The 21176-nt window shown below is 55.0% G+C and overlaps 1 protein-coding gene across 4 annotated transcripts in view; it reads left to right on the top strand.

Annotated features, from left to right (window-relative positions):
- The window catches only part of Klhl25 (kelch like family member 25), a 50423-nt gene extending 30286 nt beyond the window's left edge, over positions 1–20137 (top strand). The window contains exons 1-3 of one of the 4 annotated variants that reach the window (XM_033761082.1): positions 43–116; positions 13149–14950; positions 18664–20137. In XM_033761082.1, the coding sequence (XP_033616973.1) occupies positions 13159–14928 (1770 nt within the window). In that variant the 5' untranslated portion in view covers positions 43–116; positions 13149–13158 and the 3' untranslated portion in view covers positions 14929–14950; positions 18664–20137. Of the gene's footprint in view, positions 1–42; positions 117–10760; positions 10775–10809; positions 12602–13148; positions 14951–18663 lie in introns of those variants that run through there. The other 3 variants (XM_010621030.2, XM_010621027.2, XM_010621028.2) reach the window with 3 other exon arrangements.
- Positions 20138–21176: the final 1039 nt, after the last annotated feature.

The following is a 21176-nucleotide window of genomic DNA, read 5'->3' as shown; positions in this document are numbered from 1 at the left end:
AGCTTTCTCGGGGGTGGGGGTGGGGGTGGGGAGGTTCCCGGGGACGGACAAATTCTTGCGCTCTGCTTCAGGGACTCCTTCCATCGTCTTCCCCACCTTCCGCCGCCTCTTCTCCGGTATGGAGGCCCTTCCTTTTGCGCTACGTCCTTAGCCCTTTATTTTAAAACAGGGACACAGTAAGTTGCCTAACTGGACTTGAAGTTGTGATCCTCCTGCCTCAGCCTTCCAGAGTGCTGACCTTGCAGGCATGTGCTGCTGGAGAATTTGAGCACAGAAGAATTTGTATAGAGATCTGACCAGAGGAACTGGGGAACGGGGTGAACCCCAGCCCTCTTTGTGTTTAGTCTGGAGATTTCTGGTTTCTGCTGAGCCTCCATCCCTTGACTCCTGGGAAGGCTCACGGGGCTGTGGAAGTCAGGGCAAAGTGTGCCAAGTGTGTGTGTTAGGTTTCCCTCTGTCCTGGCGGAGAGACTATGAAGGTGAAGTTGCCAGTGGCACAGCACCAGGCTGTTTCCCACGTAGAAGCAGTGCTCAGTAGGTGTGCTGTAGGGGTTCCCGGGGCTTCAGTGAGGGCTTGCATTTGGGGGGCCAGGGAGGAGTAGGACATGGGGTCTCCATCCCTGGTCCTTGAGTTCATCAGCTGTGCCTGTAGAGGCTGACAGTCTTCTCCCAGGCCCCACAGTTCCTTCGCCTTTGAATCATTGTCACAAAGTGACTCCAGGGAGGTTGTTAAAAGGAAAAGTAGAGAAAAATGGAAGAATCCTTCATCCTGAGTTGTGGGCTACAGCTGGATTTATGCATGTGGTGCCGAGAGAAGAGCTGCGAGCTGTTACGTGCTCCACATTGGTAGCAGTGTCTGCAGCCCCGTGGCCCTTAATGGCATCTTAAATCTGAGGACGGCAGGAAGGAAGGAGAAATGAGCAGACTTCTTCTTCCCTTGTCAGGTAGAGGGAGGCAGACAACTTAGAGTGAGGATTCACTTACTTAGTGGGTGGTTGTACTCATTCACTCACATTCGCTGGTTAACTCATGCATTGTTTGAGCTGACTTTGGCTGGGACCCTGCATTCAGGGATTTTGGAGAGAAGAGTGTTGGCATGGGCATGTGGGGCTCTCACGTGAGTGTGTGGAGCGCCGTCGTGACAAAGCCAGCAAGGAGCTGAAAGGACGTGGGAGGGGACAGTTGGCTAAAGCCTCTGGACTAAGAGAAGTTGGGAAAAACAGCACAGCCCAGATTCCTGGCCACAGGCAGCCGCCTTTTCTACCACCTGTAACTCTCCAGGGTTCAGGTGGACGGCGGCTTCAGGCACAGGTGAAGTCCGGGAGAATGCAGAGGCAGATGACAGGGAGGTCTGCTCTCAGCTGTGGTGGTCTAGCCTGCCCCAGCTGTCCACAGTTGCAGGTGCCTGGGTGGCGTCCGAATGCAGCCTCCATTCCCAGGGGGCCCTGGGAGAGACCACCTGTGTGGTCCTTCCGTACCAACCAGCACTGTGGGTGTGGCCTGGGGGTGGGGTTGGGTAGGGCAGAGCTGGCGCAAGCAGCCGAGTGGCCAGATGCAAATTAATTGGCTGATGGTGCGGCTGGTTTTCATCTAATGTGGTTAAATTTCATAATTGAATTGCCTCAGCTGCTCGGGGCGTTGAAGCATTTTTCCAGTTAGGAAACACTTACCTGGGACAAGTGGGGTGAGGGGTCAGGAAGAGGGGACCTTGTGAAGGAAGTTAGCCCTTTGCTGGACCACCTCCTGCTGGCAGCAGCACTGAAGGTCTCTAAGCGGATGCTGGGTGGACTCCTAGCCATCACCTTGCCAGACTGACTCGAGGGCACTAGGGGCTGGAAGCAAAAGTCAGGATTAGAGGGGTGGAGAAGGGCAGGGCCCCCTTTTGTTTACCTTCAGTCCTGGGTCAGTGGAGGGAGTTTAAATTTTGGACCCAGACTAGGGCTCAAGTGCTGCCTGTGGTCTGTGACTGAATTCCTCAACCCCACAGAGGCTTCCTGGTCATTTTGGGGGACATTGTGAAGGTGAAGTACCTAACTGTGGAATGACCTAGAGTGGTGTCGACACCAGTTGGGCATGGGTCATGATCAGCTCCTCTTTTCTTTGCCCCACCTCTGGGCACTGAATCGAAGTCTGTTGCTGCCTTGGGTCCCTCTCCTAGCTCCCCAGCTGCTTCTCACCCTCCTGCCTCTTTCTGCTAAGCCTTCTTTCCAAGCCCCGCCTTAGGGTTTCTTGGAATGATAAAAGGTGAGCCTGTGTGGCTTCTTGACCTGTTTTTTAAAAGTGGCAGTTCTGTAGTCTCAGGAAGCCGACTAACTTGGAAATTGCACCATATTTTCTGCAAGCCCATGCATAAAAATCTTGCCAGCCATTCGTTTTTATTTTTATGATACTAATTTTTCTTGGTGCTGCTGGGGATTGAATTCAGGGCCTTCGTGCTGAGCTTCATCCCCAGCTGTTTTTATCTTTTTTTCTTACATATTTTTGAGACAGGGTCTCACTGAGTTGCTGAGTCTCTCAGGCTGGATTTGAATTTGCGGTCCTTCAGGCTCAGCCTTCTAGACTGCTGGGATTATAGAAATGAGCCACCACACCTGCTTCCTAGCTGTTCTTTCCCCCATAGTGGTCTCCGCAAACCTGAGTTTGGTACATCTGAAGCTAGCAGAGGCTACCCTGTCTCTGGTGCAGCCGAGTGCTAAGGTCAGGTCCACCTCTTTACCCTTCCACAGTTGATGCCTGAGCCCCAGAAGCTGTTGGCAGAAAGAGCAGTTGTTGGTGGGAAGCCTGTGTGCCCGGCACTTGCCTGGCTGTGTGGCTGTGCAGCCCCTTACTCTGTGGGCCTCAGGTTGCTCTTCTGCAAAGCTTGCACTGAGAATTTCACTGTAGGCCCTGATTTGCCCACTTGTAGAAACAGAGGGGTGTAATAGGCTGGCTTCAATTTCCTTTTTTGTCTTGGTGAGCAGAGACTGAGGCAGATTTTCCCAGTAACTGCAGAGAACTTTTCTTCCCCAGCCTCCCTCAGTTCCTTGCCCCTGGCCTCAGAGTCTGGGGCCTGATTGTGCCCAAGGATGAGAGGTGGTGAAGTCCAAAGACTGGGTCAGGGAAATACTTGTCTGGGCCCAGGAAGCACAGGCTCAAAGGAAGGTGGTGTGTAGGTGACTCATTTCCCAAGTTGTCTGGCTGGGCAGTGAGTGTGGGAACCCCCAGTGACCTCCTCTCTGGGTGAATGGTGTGAGACTTAGCCTGTGGATGTCCCCTGGGCACAGAGCCAGGGACACCTCCTAGAAGAGGGATGGAGAAATGGACAAAACACCCAGCAGCAATAAGGATTAGGAGGGAGCCCAGGGGACTGGGGGAGGAGGCTGAGTGCCAGGCTTTTGCAAGGAGGCTCCTGCAGGACCAGTTGGATGGGTCCTGCTGCTGATCAGGCCGTGGGAGAGTTGTGGCTGCTGCTGCCTGCCAGGCCTGCTCGCCCAGAACCACATTCACCCTGAGTGTCACCTGCTACCACCTGTGCTGTGTGGCCAGGAGTAGGATGCGCGGAGAAGAGGGAAACCAAAAAGCCCTGCTTATTTTCTGCCTGTTCCTGTTTGGTCTCCACTGGGGGTGCTGACCGCAGATCAATCCAGGTTGAGTGAAATTAATTTCCTAATTAAGAGAAGCTTTCCTTGTCTAAAGCCCAAGACGAACTGTCTGCCAGCTCTGCCGTTGGCCAGGCCTATTTGACTGGGCAGGAATTAGGGCCACCAGTCAGGAAGCTCTTTTTCTAGAAAGCGTGCAGTGCACCCAGGGTCCAGAGTTTCGATTTACGTCACCCTAGCTGGGCCCAGGAGAGCAGTCAGAGAGTCTTGTGAATTCATAGCCAGCGCTCCCTTTGAGCACCAAACATTCAGTACCTTCTGAATGGCTTGCCTTGGACTTGACCCTGGAGAAAGAATGCCAGGGCCCTCAAGGGTGCAGTAGCACACACCTGTAATCCCAGCACTCTGGGAGGGTCACACGCTCAAGCCCAGTCTGGACAATTTAGGGAGACCCTGTTCCAGATTAACAAATAAGAATGGCAAGAGGTGTTGTTTAGTGTGCAGGCCTTGGGCCTGATCTGTAGTACCAAACACACTTAAGAAAAGGTAGGAAAGGGTGGGCCCTCCTTGGGAACTCAGTGTCTACAGGTGAAGTTGACAGGTAGTTAGGTGGTCATGGCAGAGTGCTAGGGAGTGGTGTGTCAAGGGAGCCTGCCTCAGTTTCCACATTGAGCAATATAAGGGGTAGAATGAAGCATAAGTCTTCCTCCTCCTTGATATGTGCCCACAGCACAGATTATGTCTGGATTCTGATTTTCCATAATTTGGATCCAACGTAGTACTCTGCAGCTTCTGTCATATAGTATGTGAGGAGCATGTTCCCTTTTCATGCCCATTTAATATTCCACCACAAACCACCCCATTTTTGATGCTGTTGTCTCCTCATGGGAGACTGGATCATTCCTGATTTTTCCCCACATGACCCCTGAAGTCCTGGGCCATGTGTTGCAGGCCCCGAGCCCCTTTTTATAATTTTGGACAAGGTCTTGCTAAGTTGCAAAGTTTCCTAGGCTGGGCTTGAATTTGTGATCCTTGTGCCCCGGTGGATTACAGGTGTGCACCACATGCCTGGCTCAAAGGTGATTATTTTAAATTTTCATTGTTAAACCAAATCCGAGTGGCCATTTTTCCATGCTTTTACCCATCTTTGATGTTACCCACATTTTCATTTTTGCCTAATACGGAGAGAATCCCACGTCATTTGTTCAGGATTTCTCTTGATTCTAATCTACCCCTATTTTTTCAGTGCATAGGGATTAGTGAGTGCTGGTTCTGCCTCCTGTTGGCCTCCTGGCCCTGTGAACTCTTCTGTGAAAGGAGGCCCTCTCATCCCTGCCAGCCCTGCCCCCAGCTAGCTGTGAGCTGTGCATGCAAAAGCGTTCCTGAAAGTTCATTTTAGGCTCAGAAGCTCTGTAAACACGGGGAGGCATGGTTTAAAGAGCGAAATCCAAGCATCTGAAGGCTAGAACATGTGAGTGAGTCAGTGTTTCTGACTAGCCCACCTGTCGGGGGCAGGGTGACTTTGCTTCCTGGAAGAGGTGGCTTTGGGTGAGGCCGTCGCTGGGCCTGAGAGTCTCGGCTCCACTGGCCCAGTGTGAGCCACCTCCTGTCCTGCCTACAGGAGTGACGGAAAGAGCCAGCACGGCAGTGAGTTCCATAAACTGTCCCCGAAGAGGCTCCGGAAGGGGCCTTCACAGTCACAGACCTGGTTTGTTTGTGTTAATAGAGGTCAAAGGCTGCAGCTTCAAAACTGAGCTTCTGTGTGTAGTACTTTGGGATCCTTTTGTTTCCTATAACAGGAAGCTTTAAAGCAAGCAAAAGATTTACCAAAAGGGCCTTTGTGCTAGATTTGGAGATGGAGCGGGGGACATGAGAGGAAGCTGTGGAGATGGGTGGAGGAGGAAGGGGAGGTCTCCAGATCAGGGTCCCCTGGCAGCATGAGGCCTTATGATGGAAGAGTCAGGGAAGGATGTCTGGGCATGGTTCTGCACCCCTGCAGGAATTGCTTATCGCTGGGACCCAGGGGCCTGAGGACATCGAGGCAGGCGGGCTCAACTCCCCCTTGCCAGAAGCAGCATCCAGCCTTGCTGCATTTCCACTGCTGCCCTGAGAGTATTCAGAGCTAAGCCAAGAGGAGGCTTCTGTTATCCCCACGAGCTTAACCTGGTTGGACAGCCTTGGGGACAGAAGTGGGGGGGTCAGGGGAGTAACCAAGGGGACAGATGGGCCCTGGAGGGCTCCCATGGGAGGTTCCTGATGTGTACCTCTGCAGCTAATACAGGAGGAGGGCAGGAGGGTATTTTTACCTCTCCCAGGTGCCTCTTTGTCCTGTGGGCTGTTTGAGTAAGGGGGTGTCTCACTGGGAGATGGTTTGAATAGTCTGCTGGGAGCTGGGACATGAGGTGCCACCCTGCCTGAGCCCCTACCCCCCTTTAGCTTGTACACAGCTTGCAGGCAGGCATTTTGCCCCATTAAACTGAGGTGGAGTCACCAGGTTCCCTTTCAGGAAGCTGGATCCACTCTTCTTATCTGTGTTGTAGGAAGTTGCAGTTGCTGTTTTTATCATTCCAACCAGGACTTTTTACTGGAAGGTATAATTACAAGCAAAATGTCAGGGTTTGGCTGGGCAGCTAGACTCTGGGATGCTACCACAGGCAGGCAGGGGCCACTGCAGAGAGGTTGCTTGGTGTAAAAAGCAAGACACATTCACATGTGGACACACACCTACACTGGCTGCTGGGTGGCTTCTGCAGCTGTTTCTAGCATCTGCAGTTTTTTTCTAGGCAGCAGAGGATATTGCTAGGTTTTTGCCTAGAAAATTGCACCTGAATGTCTCGTACTTGGCAGGTCATGCTAGCCTGGGGAGCAGTAAGCCGTGTGGCTCCTTTCTGTCCGGGAAGTTGGATTTTGTTAAATGGAACTATTGAGCACCTGTTATTCCCTCTTCACTGAGCTCTGTGCCGGGGACGGAGATAAACAAGGTGGCCCCTGCTTTCGAGTCTCTCACATCTGGCCACAGAATTCAGATGGAGCAAGTCCTCCTGAGCCTTTCAGATGAGCCTGTGGTGTGTGTTTAATATGAAGATGCCTTGGCCTGCACAGAGGGAACTTCCACAGTGGTCGCCCCTTACCTGCAATTTTACTTTCTATGGTTTCATTTATCTGTGGTCAGCCAGGGTCTGAAATATTGCATAGAAAATTCCAGAAATAACTCATTATAAATAAGGTTATTATAGTGTCTCATTACAGGAGTTCTTTTAGTTATATATGCCTAATTTATAAATGAAACATTATCCTAGTTATGTGTGGCTAGGAGAGAACAGTACAGTGATCAGTGCCATCTGTGCTTTGGGGCATCTGCTGGGGATCTGGAGATGTATAAACCCCAGGATAAGTAAGGGAAGCTTTTGTGTTAGTTTCTGATGCAGCGTAACAAATCTTCACCAGCTTAGTGGCTTATGTGTTCTCACTCATTAGTGCAAAGTCTGGGAGAAGGTCCTGAGACTCTGGGGAAGAATCTGTGTCCAAGTGCTTTTTACTTTGGCAGAAGCCAGTTCCTTGGCTTCTAGGGCTGAGTTCCTGTCTCCTTACTGGCTGCAGCTGGAGACCCATCTTAGCGCCCTCCATTTTCAGCCCCGCAGAGGGGCTTAAAGTCCTTTCCTGCTTCAGAACTCTGGCTTCTTTGTGCCCACTGGAGAGAACTGCTCTTAAAGGGCTTATTGATTCAATCAGGGCCACCCAGATGTCTCCCTGTCTTAAGATCAATTTAAGAAATGATGCTAAGGTAACATTATTAATTATACCTGTGGCAAATGTTGATTGTATCTTCAGATCCCTTTGTCCAGTAGGGTGGCTTGTTCCGAGGAATAAGACCACAGGCAGAGATGAGGGAACCCTCCCGGAATGGCGCCCGCCCCAAGGTTAAACCAATGGGCTTCATCAGCAGAGGCACTGCTGACAGCTGCATCTCTTAGGGGCTGAGTGAATTGTGTGTGTTTTTGACTTGTGTTTTCTCATTTAAATCTCAGGACAGTACCTTGAGGTAGGGACAGTTATTTTCACTACCACTTCCCAGAAAAGGAAACAGACTCAGTGGATTTAAATACCTTTGGGCCAGTCTTACAGGTGCTGGGATTTGAGACCAGCAACATTTAGTCCCCAGCCATCCTGCTTGAGGTTGGCACATCCAGTTTGATTTATATGATTTGTGGAATGCAGTTGAGGGCTGTTCTTCCCCAGCTGGTGTTTGAACTGATCAAATCTGAAGTGTGGTGGTTGTGCCTCAGGAACGGGACAGACAGCGGGGACCCCTCACCCGGGGTCAACAGGTCTGTGGGTCAGTTTCATTCTTACTTCAGTGGACAGTGTGGTTCATTCGCTTGCTCCTCTGTGGAATCTTGTGGGTTTCTAATATGTCCTGGACATCAAAGAGGATGCAGAATACTGACCTGGAGGAGTTGCAGATATAGATAAGGACACAAGACACTATGATCTGAAGGAGTAAAAAATGATGGCCAGGGGCCGGGGATTTAGCTAAGTGGTTCTGCCGCCTGTCTCAAAAGCACAGGACAGGAGTTCAATCCCCGGAAAAAAAAAAAAAAAAAAAAAAAAAACCCAACTGGGAAGATTCTGGCTAGCAGGACAGACTTTCGATACTACAGCAAAAATACAAAGGGTGCTAGAGTGTGAAATCCAGAAGATGAGAAGGGCTGCAGCTCTCTCACTGCAGTAACCCGAGCACCTGTGGGCCCAGTGCATGGCAGGTGCCCAGAAATTACTCCTTACTTTTTTCTTTTTGAGCATAGACTATATTCAGGGCCCTGTGCACTGAACAAGTACAAAGTCTAGAGGGGTAACAAGAGAGGGGTTATGGAGAGAGGGGACTTGAGCAGGGAAGGGCGGGAAAGGAGAGAAGGGAGTCCAGAGGTTGAGAGGTGGGGTGGTAGGACTGGAAAGGGGGACCTGTTGAACAAGCTTGGGGGCAAAGCTTCCTCATGGTCTTCCAGGTAGGCGAGATCAGCGGTTAGCATGTCACCACTGTGACAGTGAGGAGAGTTGGGGCACAGGGGCCCTGTCCTAAACCAGTCTGCAACAGCAAGGGCAGGACTGGGAAAGAAGGCCCAATGCACAGACCCACGAAGGAAGGGTTAGTGGGACTTGGTGGCCAAACAGTTAAAAGTATACATGAGCGAGTAGCTGTTTAGGGGCACCATGGATTTGCTATAAATACAGAAACATGCAATTTCCAGAGGCCAGGAGTCACCACCTGCAACGCCCAAGTGCTGTGGCCCGTGCATGGCCCTGTACTTTGCCTCTGGGGCCCCGCCCTCTGCGTGACACAGAGGCCTGTTATTTCGGAGGAGAGGCGGGTGGTTGTTGAGTGAGACAGCCTTCTCTTCTGCTAGCTGAGGAAGAGGGAATCAGGGCTGCGGGCAGCCTGTGAGAAGGGAGGAGCCCCTGCCCCCAATAGCTTTGAGTATGAGGTAGTGCGAGCCAGGGAGGGGAAAGGAAACCCCGTGCAGGTCCCCGCACTTCTACCGAAGTTGCTTTGTCTGGAAGAAAGCACGACTGATGTGGAGGATAAGGACGTTCTGCTAGCCTGGCGTTCTCAGACTCTTTTGAGGATTCTCAGATCAAAACTCTTTTTGTGATAACCCTAGGATGCATTTACCTGGCTCACTCGTTTTCTCCTGAGTGTGTAGCTCTGGAAAGCAGTGTTTTCCGAATGACCCATGCACTGTGTTACAGATCACACCTGGGTAACGATCCATTCCAAATACCGGACGGGCCAGCTGGGGAGAATGTCACCGGGTACCGAAGTTCACTGATAAGCTCAGGTTCCACACCACAGTGAGCCTTTCAGAAACTGTCACTTGTCAAGTCTGAGTTTATGTTGAAGAATATCCAGAGTTATGTAAAAAGGCTTAAGCTGTCCTCCCCATCCAGCCACCTGTCCAGAGGAGGCAGGATTTTCTTCATAGCCCATAATCAAAACACACCTCAGCAGATTGAATGCAAAAGCACGTTCCAGCCACTGTTCTCAATGAGAGGTATTTTTGGGAAATTGATTTATCAAAGACAACTCTTGTTTATTTATTTGTACATCTGATGAGTTTATTCTTACTTTTAAATTAACATTTAAAATTTTTTTCAGTTTTAACTTTGAATACAGCGACCATCCATAGGCAAAACCACATAAACAGAAGCACCTCAGGGGCCTGCCTCAGTCATGTTTAAGTGGAGAAGCAGTGTCCCACTCAGAGTCCCCATGGTGTGGGATCCGGGTCCGGCCCCACCACTGGCTCTCTACATCCCTTTCCTCCTCTAGCTGTTTGGTAGCCCTTTGAGGTTGCATTTATTTTCATACTCATTCTGTAAGCAAGGACTAAGGTACTGAGGGTGTGAACGTGGGCAGGGGTGGCAGCACACGGAGGACCAGGCTGAAGGGGCTTCAGGTAATGATGCACCCTCACCGTGGATGTGCGTACACCGCTTCCGCTCTCAGAGCTTCAGTTTGCCCATCGGGCTGGGCTCACTGTCGTCAGGACGGTATGTGCATGGTGTGTATGTGAATAGGTAGTCGGGTTCTCGGTGTGCGCAAAACATCCTGTGTACAACTCTTGTCATTTCAGCGCATAAAACCTGCCACTCTAGCTGCACGATACTCTGCTGGAGGGATGCGTTCGTGAGCACTGAGGCTATTGCCAACTTTCGCTGCCGTGAAAGAGCACGGCCAACTGTGGTAGAAGGCGAGCTCCTAGGCGCGGAAGTGCTGGGCAGAAGGGCATGTGCGTCTCATTTCACAGCTGTCAGCCTCACTGGTCTCCGCCGCGGTGGGGCTGGCCACCTTCCCCCCTGTTCTCTGGATGGGCATAGGAAGTGCAGTGCTTTGGGATCTCGGAGACAGAAGGAGGAGTCCACTGCCAGTTCACTGCCAGTGCTTTACTCTGGTCTTTCTCAGCTCTCTAGGACAAGTTCTTTTCTCCAGCCTGTTGCTCCAGGTGGCTCAATGAAAGTGGCAGCTGGGCCAGCGTGCTTTTACTGGCTGTGTGGGATCAGACAGCAGGACAGCCACCCTGATTGCAAGGGCCGCTTGCGGGAGGAGGCGCCTCGTGTTTGCTTAGGAGGGGGCTTTACTCTCCCTGCCTGTTTCTCTTCCTGCTCACTCTTGAAAAGGAAACCAGTGATTTCACCAGGTGGGAGAACCTGAGTGTTGGGTCGTTAGTCCCCTCTGTGGCTAGGGCAGTGGTCTGATGGGGTCCTGGAGCCACGCAAGGGTCTGTGGGTGACCCCCCAGCTCTGAGACCAGGGGCAGTTGTGAAGCCCCCACTCCTGGGTAAGGGGAAGCAGAGAACAGCAGGTCCATCTGCCACGCTCCCCAGTGGGGAGAAGCCTCTTTAGCCAGAGTGACTTCTGCTTGGCTTGGCACACTGCCTGCTTGGGGAAACACAGCTTCACAACAGCGTCAAGTCAAAATCTATCCATATTCTGTGAGTTTATCTTAAAAAAAAATTTTTTTTTTCAGCCAAACCTGGTTTTTTGAATAAAAATAAAAAACTCCAGTGAGTGAATGGGTTAGTGAATCATGGTTAGTATATGTTTCCAAGGCATGAAAATGTACAGTTGATCACCTCAGAGATAAAACTACCATGTTTCATGAGGTGCCAGAAGTGGGTCCCCAGTGTCTGCCTCAGTCTGTAGTGAATGAAGGGCAGGGAAATGGCAACCATGAGAAGCGTAAAGATAAAAACTGTGAAGAGTATTCTGTAATTGCAACAATTTAACTTTGATTTACTTTTTAAAGCTGTGCCCTATGGGGCAGAGCTGTCACTCTAAGAAGACAGGACACTGGGTGGAGAGACAGGCAGTGACCATTGTGGCTGTTTCTGCTCCTTCCTAGTCTGAGTGTGTCGCCGGGACAGTCCCTCTAGAACTCCGCTATCTGGCTTTTCTCCTCAGCAAGATAGACTTTCTTTGAAAAAAATTAAGTTGGTAGAGACCTGGCCAACTCCATGATTGGTCTTTGAGTAGCTGAACAAGTCCTGGGAGCTTGTCAGGTCCTTACTGAAGGTGGTCTTTCTCAACCACTTCTGCATCTGAACACAGAAAGTGAGCCAAGAGTGTTCCCTGTTAGCCACTGTTAGCCACTGTTGGCTCAGGAGAGAGCTGAACTCATGGCCTCTAGTGGGTATCTTGGGGCGAGAGGTGTAATCCTCTTTAGGATGTTGCTGTCAGATTGCACAGAGGCTGGTGAGAATGGCTGCTCTATGGGGTGGATGGAAAGGTCAGTGTCTTGGTGGCAGACATGGGGCCAAGCTTCACAGACCTGGGGCCCCTTTAGTGCAGGGAAAGGGGGCCTTGAGTTTGAAGGCCGCCCTTCCCAGCCTCAAGACGCTAGGTCCTATAGTGCAGTTGTGGGAACACCCTGGACATGGAGCTCTGGACTCTGCCCACCACTCTCCGTGGAGCTTTGGGCAAATCCCCTCGTATCTCTGGCCTGGTTTCCTAGCGTGTAGGTGTAACTGTACCTGGGGCTGTGGTGGGGGTTGGATGGGATAGCTTGTGTGCTACTTCTTTAGCAGTATCCCTTGAGCTGTTTCTTGTCTGCATTGCAGAAGTAGTGGCATGTGGCAGGAGGCCCCTCCTGGCACTCTCGTGGTTGCCACACTTTCCAGACCTGCACTTACCTGGAGGGCTGGTGGCTCTGAGCATCCGGTCTTTGCTGAAGCTAGTCTGGCTTGCTTCAATGTTGCTTGTGCCCCACTGCTGTCTTGGGCTTTGTCTCTGAGTCTCTGTCAGTGGCCTCACCTCCAAATCCTCATTCATCCCAGTTGGGCTCCAAAAGCCCTGAGGTTTAGCAGTCACAGCAAGGTTTGGGGAAACATGTCACAGGGTTCAGAATTCATGTTGGAAGTTCCATCCATCAGAGGCCGAGCCACAGAAGAGCATGTCTACACTGAGTCTCTCTCCAAGGGCAGAGGCCATCATCGGACAACTACAGCTTGGATCCCAGCTGGGGACAGGTGCCCTGGGGCAGGAGCAGAGAGGAAGGCTCTGGGCTATTCACAGGTCCTTGGGAATATGCTCAGAAGTCCCCTCAGCAGCCTGCAGGAATAGGTCTCCTTGGGCCAGGGGAGGGCAGAGGCTGGGCTTCAGAGCCAGATAGCCCACATGGGCCCTTGCCCCAGCTCTTTGGGTAGCAACTCTGCCTGGGCCCTGCTGTACAGCTGGCTAATGACACACACCTCCCCATAGCACTGTCCTAAGGTGCAGAGTGTGGCAGAGGGTGCTCCCTCCTGAGTACTCAGGTCAGGGACAGGGATGCCCTTTCCTGTGCTGCTCACCACAGGAGGCAGTGGGCCAGGCAACAAAACCAGTTTTCAGTTTTCGCAAGGCAGGGTGAGACCCAGCCCCTCTTGCCCACCCTGTGTGTCTTTGGAGATGAGGTTGAGAGCATGGGAGAGGCCTGCTGGAGACCAGCAGAGGAGCGGGAAGAGGCCAGGGCATCTGGGGCTGAGGGCTGAAGGTAGCTTGAGCAGCAGGGCCCCTCTCACCTGTGTTGTCCTGTAGGTCATGCACCATGTCGGTCAGCGTCCACGAGACCCGAAAGTCGCGGAGCAGCACGGGCTCCATGAACATCACCCTCTTCCACAAGGCCTCACACCCCGACTCCGTGCTGGCCCAGCTCAACACGCTGCGCAAGCAGTGCATGTTCACGGATGTCATGCTCTGGGCCGGTGACCGTGCCTTCCCCTGCCACCGCGCCGTGCTGGCCGCCTCCAGTCGCTACTTCGAGGCCATGTTCAGCCATGGCCTGCGGGAGAGCCGGGACGACACAGTCAACTTCCAGGATAACCTGCACCCTGAGGTGCTGGAGCTGCTGCTGGACTTCGCCTACTCCTCCCGCATCGCCATCACTGAGGAGAATGCCGAGTCGCTGCTGGAGGTGAGCGACATGCTGCAGTTCCACGATGTGCGGGATGCAGCCGCCGAGTTCCTGGAGAAGAACCTCGGCCCCTCCAACTGCCTGGGCATGATGCTGCTGTCGGACGCGCACCAGTGTCGCCGGCTGTACGAGTTCTCGTGGCGCATGTGCTTGGAGCACTTCGAGACGGTGCGGCAGAGCGAGGACTTCAACAGCCTGTCCAAGGACATGCTGCTGGACCTCATCTCCAGCGACGAGCTGGAGACCGAGGATGAGCGAGCTGTCTTCGAGGCCGTCCTGCAGTGGGTGAAGCACGACCTCGAGCGGCGCAGGGCCCACCTGCCCATGCTCCTGCGCGGCGTGCGGCTGGCCCTGCTGCCATCCGACTGCCTGAAGGAGGTCGTCTCCGGCGAGGCCCTCCTCACGGCCGACGAGCACACCCGGCTCATTGTGGACGAGGCCCTGCGCTGTAAGACCAGGATCCTGCAGAACGATGGCGTGGTCACCAGCCTCTGCGCCCGGCCACGAAAGGCGGGCCACACGCTCCTCATCCTGGGGGGCCAGACCTTCATGTGCGACAAGATCTACCAGGTGGACCACAAGGCCAAAGAGATCATCCCCAAGGCAGACCTGCCCAGCCCCCGGAAAGAGTTCAGCGCCTCGGCCATCGGCTGCAAGGTCTATGTGACTGGGGGCAGGGGCTCCGAGAACGGGGTGTCCAAGGATGTCTGGGTGTATGACACCGGCCACGAGGAGTGGTCCAAGGCAGCGCCCATGCTGATCGCCCGCTTTGGCCACGGCTCGGCTGAGCTGGAGAACTGTCTCTATGTGGTGGGGGGCCACACGTCCCTGGCAGGTGTCTTCCCGGCCTCCCCTTCTGTCTCTCTGAAGCAAGTGGAGAAATACGACCCCGGGGCCAACAAGTGGACGATGATGGCCCCTCTGCGGGATGGCGTCAGCAATGCCGCTGTGGTGAGTGCCAAGCTGAAGCTGTTTGTTTTTGGTGGCACCAGCATCCACCGGGACATGGCGTCCAGAGTCCAGTGCTATGACCCTTCCGAGAACTGGTGGACGATCATGGCCGAGTGCCCCCAGCCTTGGCGGTACATGGCTGCCGCTGCCCTGGGCAGCCAGATCTTCATCATGGGGGGTGACACAGAATTCACGGCTGCCTCAGCCTACCGCTTCGACTGCGAGACCAGTCAGTGGACGCGGATCGGGGACATGACGGCCAAGCGCATGTCCTGCCATGCCCTTGCTTCCGGCAACAAGCTCTACGTGGTGGGGGGGTACTTTGGGACCCAGAGGTGTAAGACGCTGGACTGCTATGACCCCACCTCAGACACGTGGAACTGCATCACCACTGTGCCCTACTCGCTCATCCCCACGGCCTTTGTCAGCACCTGGAAGCACCTGCCGGCGTGAAGACACCTGCAGACCCAGCCAGGTGAGCCCCAGTGCGTCCCCACTCAGGGTGATGATTGCTGCATCTCTCAGGAAGGCCCGCTGAGCAGCAGGTGGCTGGGCTGAAGGACAGGCAGTCCTGCCTCTCCTGGGGGTGGTAATGTGCTCGCCAGCATAGGGGCTCCTCTGTATCCTGTCCTACATGACACAGAGAGGCTTTCCCAGAAGAGGCAGGCATCCAGATGAGGTCGTCTCTGAGCAGGGCAGGCAGTGGAGCAGGTGCCTGTCGCTCCTTGTTCTTAGCACCGTGCCTGTGTGGAATCGCAGGAAAACAAGCACGAGTGACTGGATGAAGAGAGCTAGGTGACGAAGCAGGTGCTCTTTGGGGGTGAAGGGAGGGGTGGGAGGCACCAGCAGGGTCTTAGGACAGGCCTGGCGTGGGCGAAGAGTCTGGCCAGGTTGCATCTGGCCCTGCCTCTTCTGAGGGTAGCTGGGGTCTCTCCTGCAGCTAGTGAGGCCAGGAGAGCAGTGTGGGACAGCCTGGCAGGGCGCACAGGGCTGGCAGGTGATGGGTTTTTCGGCACGTGTACCACGCCTGGTGTTCTGTCGCGTGTCACCAGCCTCATGTGTCCCATGCCCCTCCCACCAGAGATGTGGTGCATGGCACCCTGCAGTGATGAAAGCATAGGGTGCCGGGCTCCAGAGGGCCGGCCCCGGTAGAAATGGGGCTTGGTTCTTCTCAAGGCTTCTCTGGTTTGTTCGGTTTGGTTTGGTTTGGTTTGGTTTCTCTCTCTTTCTCTTGGGGAGAAAAATCTGACCCTGCCAATTTCATGGCCTCCGGGGAGTAAGCTTCAAAGAGGATGTTGGCATTCCTCGGGACCTCTTCCTTCTCTAGGGGCCTTAGAGCCAGGGTGTCACCTGCCTGGTGGAGGGCGGAGGGTATGGGCGCTGCTGTCCCTTGCTGGCATTGTCCCTGGCCTGGGACCCTGAGTGCAGGCCCCTCCTCTGGTGAGAGGACAGGAGAGGCCACCAGAGGCTGCTGCTCCTGTCTCCGCCAGTGGGCGGGGTAGCTCAGCTGACCCTGCAGACCCACTTAGTCTTCAGGGATTCTGTGCTTTCAGGCACCCAGGAAGGGAAGTGTACATTGCCTCTTGGCTCTGACTCTGGTTGCTTGGCCCCGGAGAGGGTTTGTGACTCAGGAGGAACATCTGGAAAATGGGGAGGAGATTGTGTTGTACACAGTACCTGACTGATGATCAAATAAGAGTGGGCTTCGGTGTCCACCTCTATAACGGGGAGGAAGGTGATGACGATGGCTTCGGGTCACCTTAGGCTGCGAGGCCCTCTTGACATCCCTGGCAGGTCCCCACAGTCAGATTGCTGTGACTCAGGCGTACCTTCCTGCCCCGTGTGTCACAGGCTTGTGTCCCTCTAGTACTTCCCAGCGCATGGGCACACAAAATGAGCCATGCCCAAGTCCACCTGGGAAGCCTCCCACAAAGAGTCCCTGTGGCGGTGTCACTGCACAGTTCCGGGCTGCCTCGGGCTTCGGCTGTGGCCCTGTGTTCCTGGCTGGGTCTTTACCATGGGCCCCAGCGCACCCGGAGACTGCCCTAGAGTACTTCCCTGGCTTCCTTCCCCGCAAGCTTCCTGCTGAGGCTGGAGCTGTCCTCGGAGGCAGGGGCAGCTGGGCTCTCAGCAAAAGCCTACCAACCAGGCCCAGCGTCTCCTGCCAGGGCTTGGGCAGGGCGTCCTGTTCATTTGCTGGGGTGCAAACTTCAGTGCTGCCAGTTGAGGTCCCTGTGGGCTGCATCTGTCCATCCCCTGTGACGCGCCCCCAGGTGGACCTTGCTTGCTTTCGCTATCCCAGTGCCCATGCTTCGCCCTTCGTGGCCATGGCACCTCTACCGAGTGCTCTAGGTGTCCTCTCGTCAGTCCTCCCAGGGTCTTCATCGTAGCTGCTGCTCCAGGACCTGAGCCTGGGGCTGCCCATACCTGCAGACATCCGGGCACCCTCAGTCCTGCACTGTATGGCGCCCCACATGGAGTGGCCACCTGCTACAGGCCAGGGCTGGCTGTACAGAAATGGATTCCAGCAGGACCTCCAGGGCCATCACTCAGTCAGGTTCGCGTCTGTAGGGAACAGCAGCAGCAGCAGCGATCAGGGCACGCTGGAGCTGGTGTCCATGCCATCTCTCTGGAGTATATATCACTAGGGGTGGACTTGGCGTGGGCATCTCTTTTCCCTGCCCACTGAGTACTCCATGAGATGCCAGGCTTAGAGCTTTGGGGACCTTAGTTTGGTGTACCTAGGGGACTCGACCCAGCTGCTCACTGCAAGGAGCCCTGGGAAATTGGGGGCCCTCACAGCCCACCCCTGGCCTGGAGGACCTGCTGGCACCCAGGAAGGCAGGACCCTTAAAGGAATGGTCCACAGGCCCACAGTGCTGGCTGAATTTTCCTGTTGTAACGTAACTTAAATACATAACAGATGTGCACCCTGACAAAAGTCTTTGTCCTCGTAGTTTTGCACAGCATTACGCTAGCACAAGTGTGTAGGTTAAATACAGCCAGAGCTCTGCATCCTAAGACCAGCAGCATTGCCTTTGTTTTGCCGAGGCGGGGCTGCTGTGCCCCAGGACCAGAGCCCTCTCAAGCCCCTCGAGTGTGGGGCACAGTGGTCTTCCCTCCACCCAGATGTGCCCCCTGTTGTGGGGCTACCTGGATCTCACAGCGCTGCCAGTGCTGACCAGAGTGCGTGCTCTTGGGCACTGAAGTTGTGCAGGGGCCCTGTGTCCTGAGTCTGAGGAGTCATCTGAGGGCTGTGGCCGGCTGAGGGATCCCTCCCCAGACTTGCATCTCCGGCCTTATCCATGCTCACCCCACGTTGGTTTCCTTCTGGCGTCAGGTGCTCTCCATGCAGCCTTCCACATGCGTGGATTTCTCAGTTTTCTCTGGGGGACTGGTGTTGGCACCCTCACCTCCAGGAGAGTCCGCGGCTGTGGGGTGGGAGCCTGGTGACCATGGGGTGGCCCCTCGTTTACCAATGTGTTACCCAGCCTATCACATCCTGGCAGCGTTGTGGGCACCGATGCGGGCACCGATGGGTGTCCGGCTGCTGCCCCCACCTAGCCTGTCGCCTGTTCAGCCTCACAGCATGGCCAGCCCCAGCCGCGGACCTGCCTCTGTGTGAGCGGCCCCTCCTCCTGCTCTGGCACCAGCCCACAGTTACTTGGATTTTCTTTTCTTGGTACTGGGGATCAAACTCGGGTCCTTGTGCTTGGGAGGCAGGCGGCAGAACCGCTGAGCTAAATCGCTGGCCCTTGGATGTTCAGATGTGCCACATTCTCACCTCAGGGCCCTTTCCCACGCTGTGCCTGCTGCCTGCACTGCTGGCCCCTTAGCAAACTCCCACCTACCTATCTTCGGGCCTCGGGGGAAATACCGCTTCCTTCCCACACCCTCGCCAAAACAGTCGTTGTCCTTTTACCTTGTTTGTAGCACGTCTCCCAAGGCACTGTCCATGCGGGTCTGCAGTCGCTGCCCCGGGAGCACAAGGCGTGGAGACCATAGCCATGTCTGCCCCTCGGGGTCCCAGGCCTGCCAGGGTGCGGGTATGCAGGGAGCTGTGCTCAGGGTGCTGGGCGCTGCCATGCTGCAGTCCCCTCTGATGCTCGGCCTCTGTGCTGTCATTCTGTTGCAGAGCAGGGGGACTGTTGTGGCTGCTGGGCACTCATTCCTTCTCTTCTCCTCCAGACTCTGCGCGTCTCTCTCAGCCCCACGGCTCGTGTCCCGGGGTGGCCTGGCCATGCTATCACCTCTCCAGTGGCCAGAAGACAACTGTTCCCGCGCTGGTGGATGATGTGTCTGCTGTCCTGTGCTTCAGACAAGAGGAGCGAAGCTTCCCTCGTCCTGTGCCTGGGGGCCTCTCCAGCCTCACGTGTTTGGCACAGGGCGAGGAGCTCCAGAGGGCTTCGGGGAAGAAGCAGAGCCCTGAAGCTGCTTGTGTCATCGAGCCCTGGACTGGGGCTGGGAGCAGGGAGAGAGGAGTCCAGACGAGGATGGGGCCGGGGATGGCAAGGTGGACTTCGGTCACCTGCGCTGGTGCACAGCCTCTGACTCATGGGCTGTCTCGTGGGAGGTTTCAGTGTCACCTGACAGATGGAAGCAGGGTCTCCCAGACTGAGAACAGAAGGTCATCATTGACAAGAAACTGAGGACAGTTTGGAGGTCACAGGGTGACCTCAGTGACACCCCAAGATTTTATTAACAAATGTACCCAGACCCCCAAAGCCAGAGAGGAGGTCTGGGCCCCAGAAGCCCATCCTATCTCGTGGAGGACCAAGTTCTAGGGTGCTACACCAGGTGTGGGACAGGTGCCCCTGCCTGAGGACACACGCACCGTGGGGCCGTAGCCCTGGGGGGTGCCTGGCCGCCATGTCACCCCTCCTCAGAGCCCACTCAAGCGACTGCATCTCCTGCCAGCACCACAGTTGGCAGCACTGGGCTCCGTCCCCAGAGACCCCGCCACGCCCAGGCCAGGGCAGCTCTGAGCTGGAGCTGGAGAGGGGTCTTGGCGGCGGTGGCATATCAGAGTGGGGGAACAATGCCATCTCCGTGCCCGCCATCCTCCCTGCTGCGTAGCACCGGCTTCTCCAGTTTGTTCCCTGAACAGTCCCCAGGGTTGCCAGGCATTTGCCCATCACTGCACCCTCCGGCATCTTGGGATTCCCCACGTCTCCTACTGCTGTCACCTTCAGTGGGCACCTCACCCCTGAGCAGAGGCCCCAGCCCACGCCTCACTCAGCCCTCCATCTTGAGGGTAGGTTCTGGTTCCCCAAAGTTCGTGCTACCTACTGGCCAGGACCAGGCCTACAAAGTGGGCTGCAGTGTTACTGGGGATTTAGGGCCCCGTAACTTCAGTCCCCGTGTCCCCACCCCTCAGCACTGGTGCTGGCCTTGTGCATGTCACATGGGAGAGGACCTGGGGCTAGGCCTGCCAGGAGAGTCGCTCCCTGGGCCCACAGACATGGCCATGTCCGAGGCCGCCCTGTGCGGTCTCCCCTCTGCTGGGACCTGCAGGGAGTGCTCCCTGTGTGGACAGCGGGTGAGATAAGCACACTTCCACAGCACAAAGGACCCAGCCATGGTGCTTTCCCCGAGTCATGTGGCTCTTACCAAGCTTTCTAACTTAATAAAGAGTTGAGCAAATTCTCAGCCTGCCTCTGCTGCTAGGGTGTCTCGCCAGGGCCAGCTGGTATTGTGGGGAGCCCCTGGGTTAGGGCCTCCCCGCTGTCCTTGCCAGTTTAGACCCTAGCAGCTTTCATCATCGAGTCCTGGCCCTGCCTTCCCACTCCTGAGCGCCCCTGTGCAGGGCCGCATTGAAAGCGTAGTCTTGGTTTGGCAGGCATCTGTACTACTCATGGGCCCCTGGCTGGTGTATCTGAAAGCAGTGCCCATGTTGTCAGGAAGGGCACCAGGCCTTTGGGCAGTAGTGATCGTTCAGAGCCTGTGGCCTCTTAGCTGCTGTCCCACCCCAGCTGGCTGCTCTCCGCTTCTCGGCCATCAGCAGTGTGACTCAGGCCACCATAGCTGAAGCACACAGCTGTGTGGCCTGGGTGGTGGGGGCCTGGAGGTACACCGGGTCTGGCCTGTCCCCTGCCTGCACAGTGGCTCTTGTCCAGTGGCCCGAAGGCCATAAACTACACACGGGGCCCTGGCTGGGCAGAAGTGCTTTGGGTGCCAGAGGGCACAGCGTTGTCACCTTCCTGTAAAATTGAAGTCTCCTGGGATGCATGGGGTTCTCGGGTCCAGGCTGCTGTAGACACCCCAACAGCAAGCAGAGGCGCCTTCCTTCCAAGCAGTGGGAAGCCCAGCCTCTACTCTCCTTCTCTGGCAGTATTCCGCTCAAGGTTTTCCTGGCCCAACAAGGCCGCCTCTGCTCCTCCCATCTGTCTGCTTTCCACTAGTGGAAAGGGGAGAAGAGGGAGTGATAGCCAGGCCCCTTTAAGGGCATCCGCCACCCAGAACACAAACAGCTTCTGCTCTGTGTTGGGTTACTTTTCTCTAGTTGCCTGACACCCAAAGTTGGAGGGGCAGGGGTTTATTTGGTTCACAGTTCCTAGAGGTTTCTGTGCTGGCTCCAACGTAGGCAAACAGGCATGGGGGAATGAGGGGTGGGATTGGGCCGTTCCAAGCCAATCGTGTGGTGTTTCGGTGAGCACACACCCTTAATCCCAGCATCACACGTTCCAGATTTAGCTACATTT

This window comes from Fukomys damarensis, unplaced genomic scaffold (assembly GCF_012274545.1).
Source record: "Fukomys damarensis isolate Sample0158 unplaced genomic scaffold, DMR_v1.0_HiC HiC_scaffold_7, whole genome shotgun sequence".
Classification (NCBI taxonomy): domain Eukaryota; kingdom Metazoa; phylum Chordata; class Mammalia; order Rodentia; family Bathyergidae; genus Fukomys; species Fukomys damarensis.
This window is presented reverse-complemented; position numbering and strand designations above follow the sequence as displayed.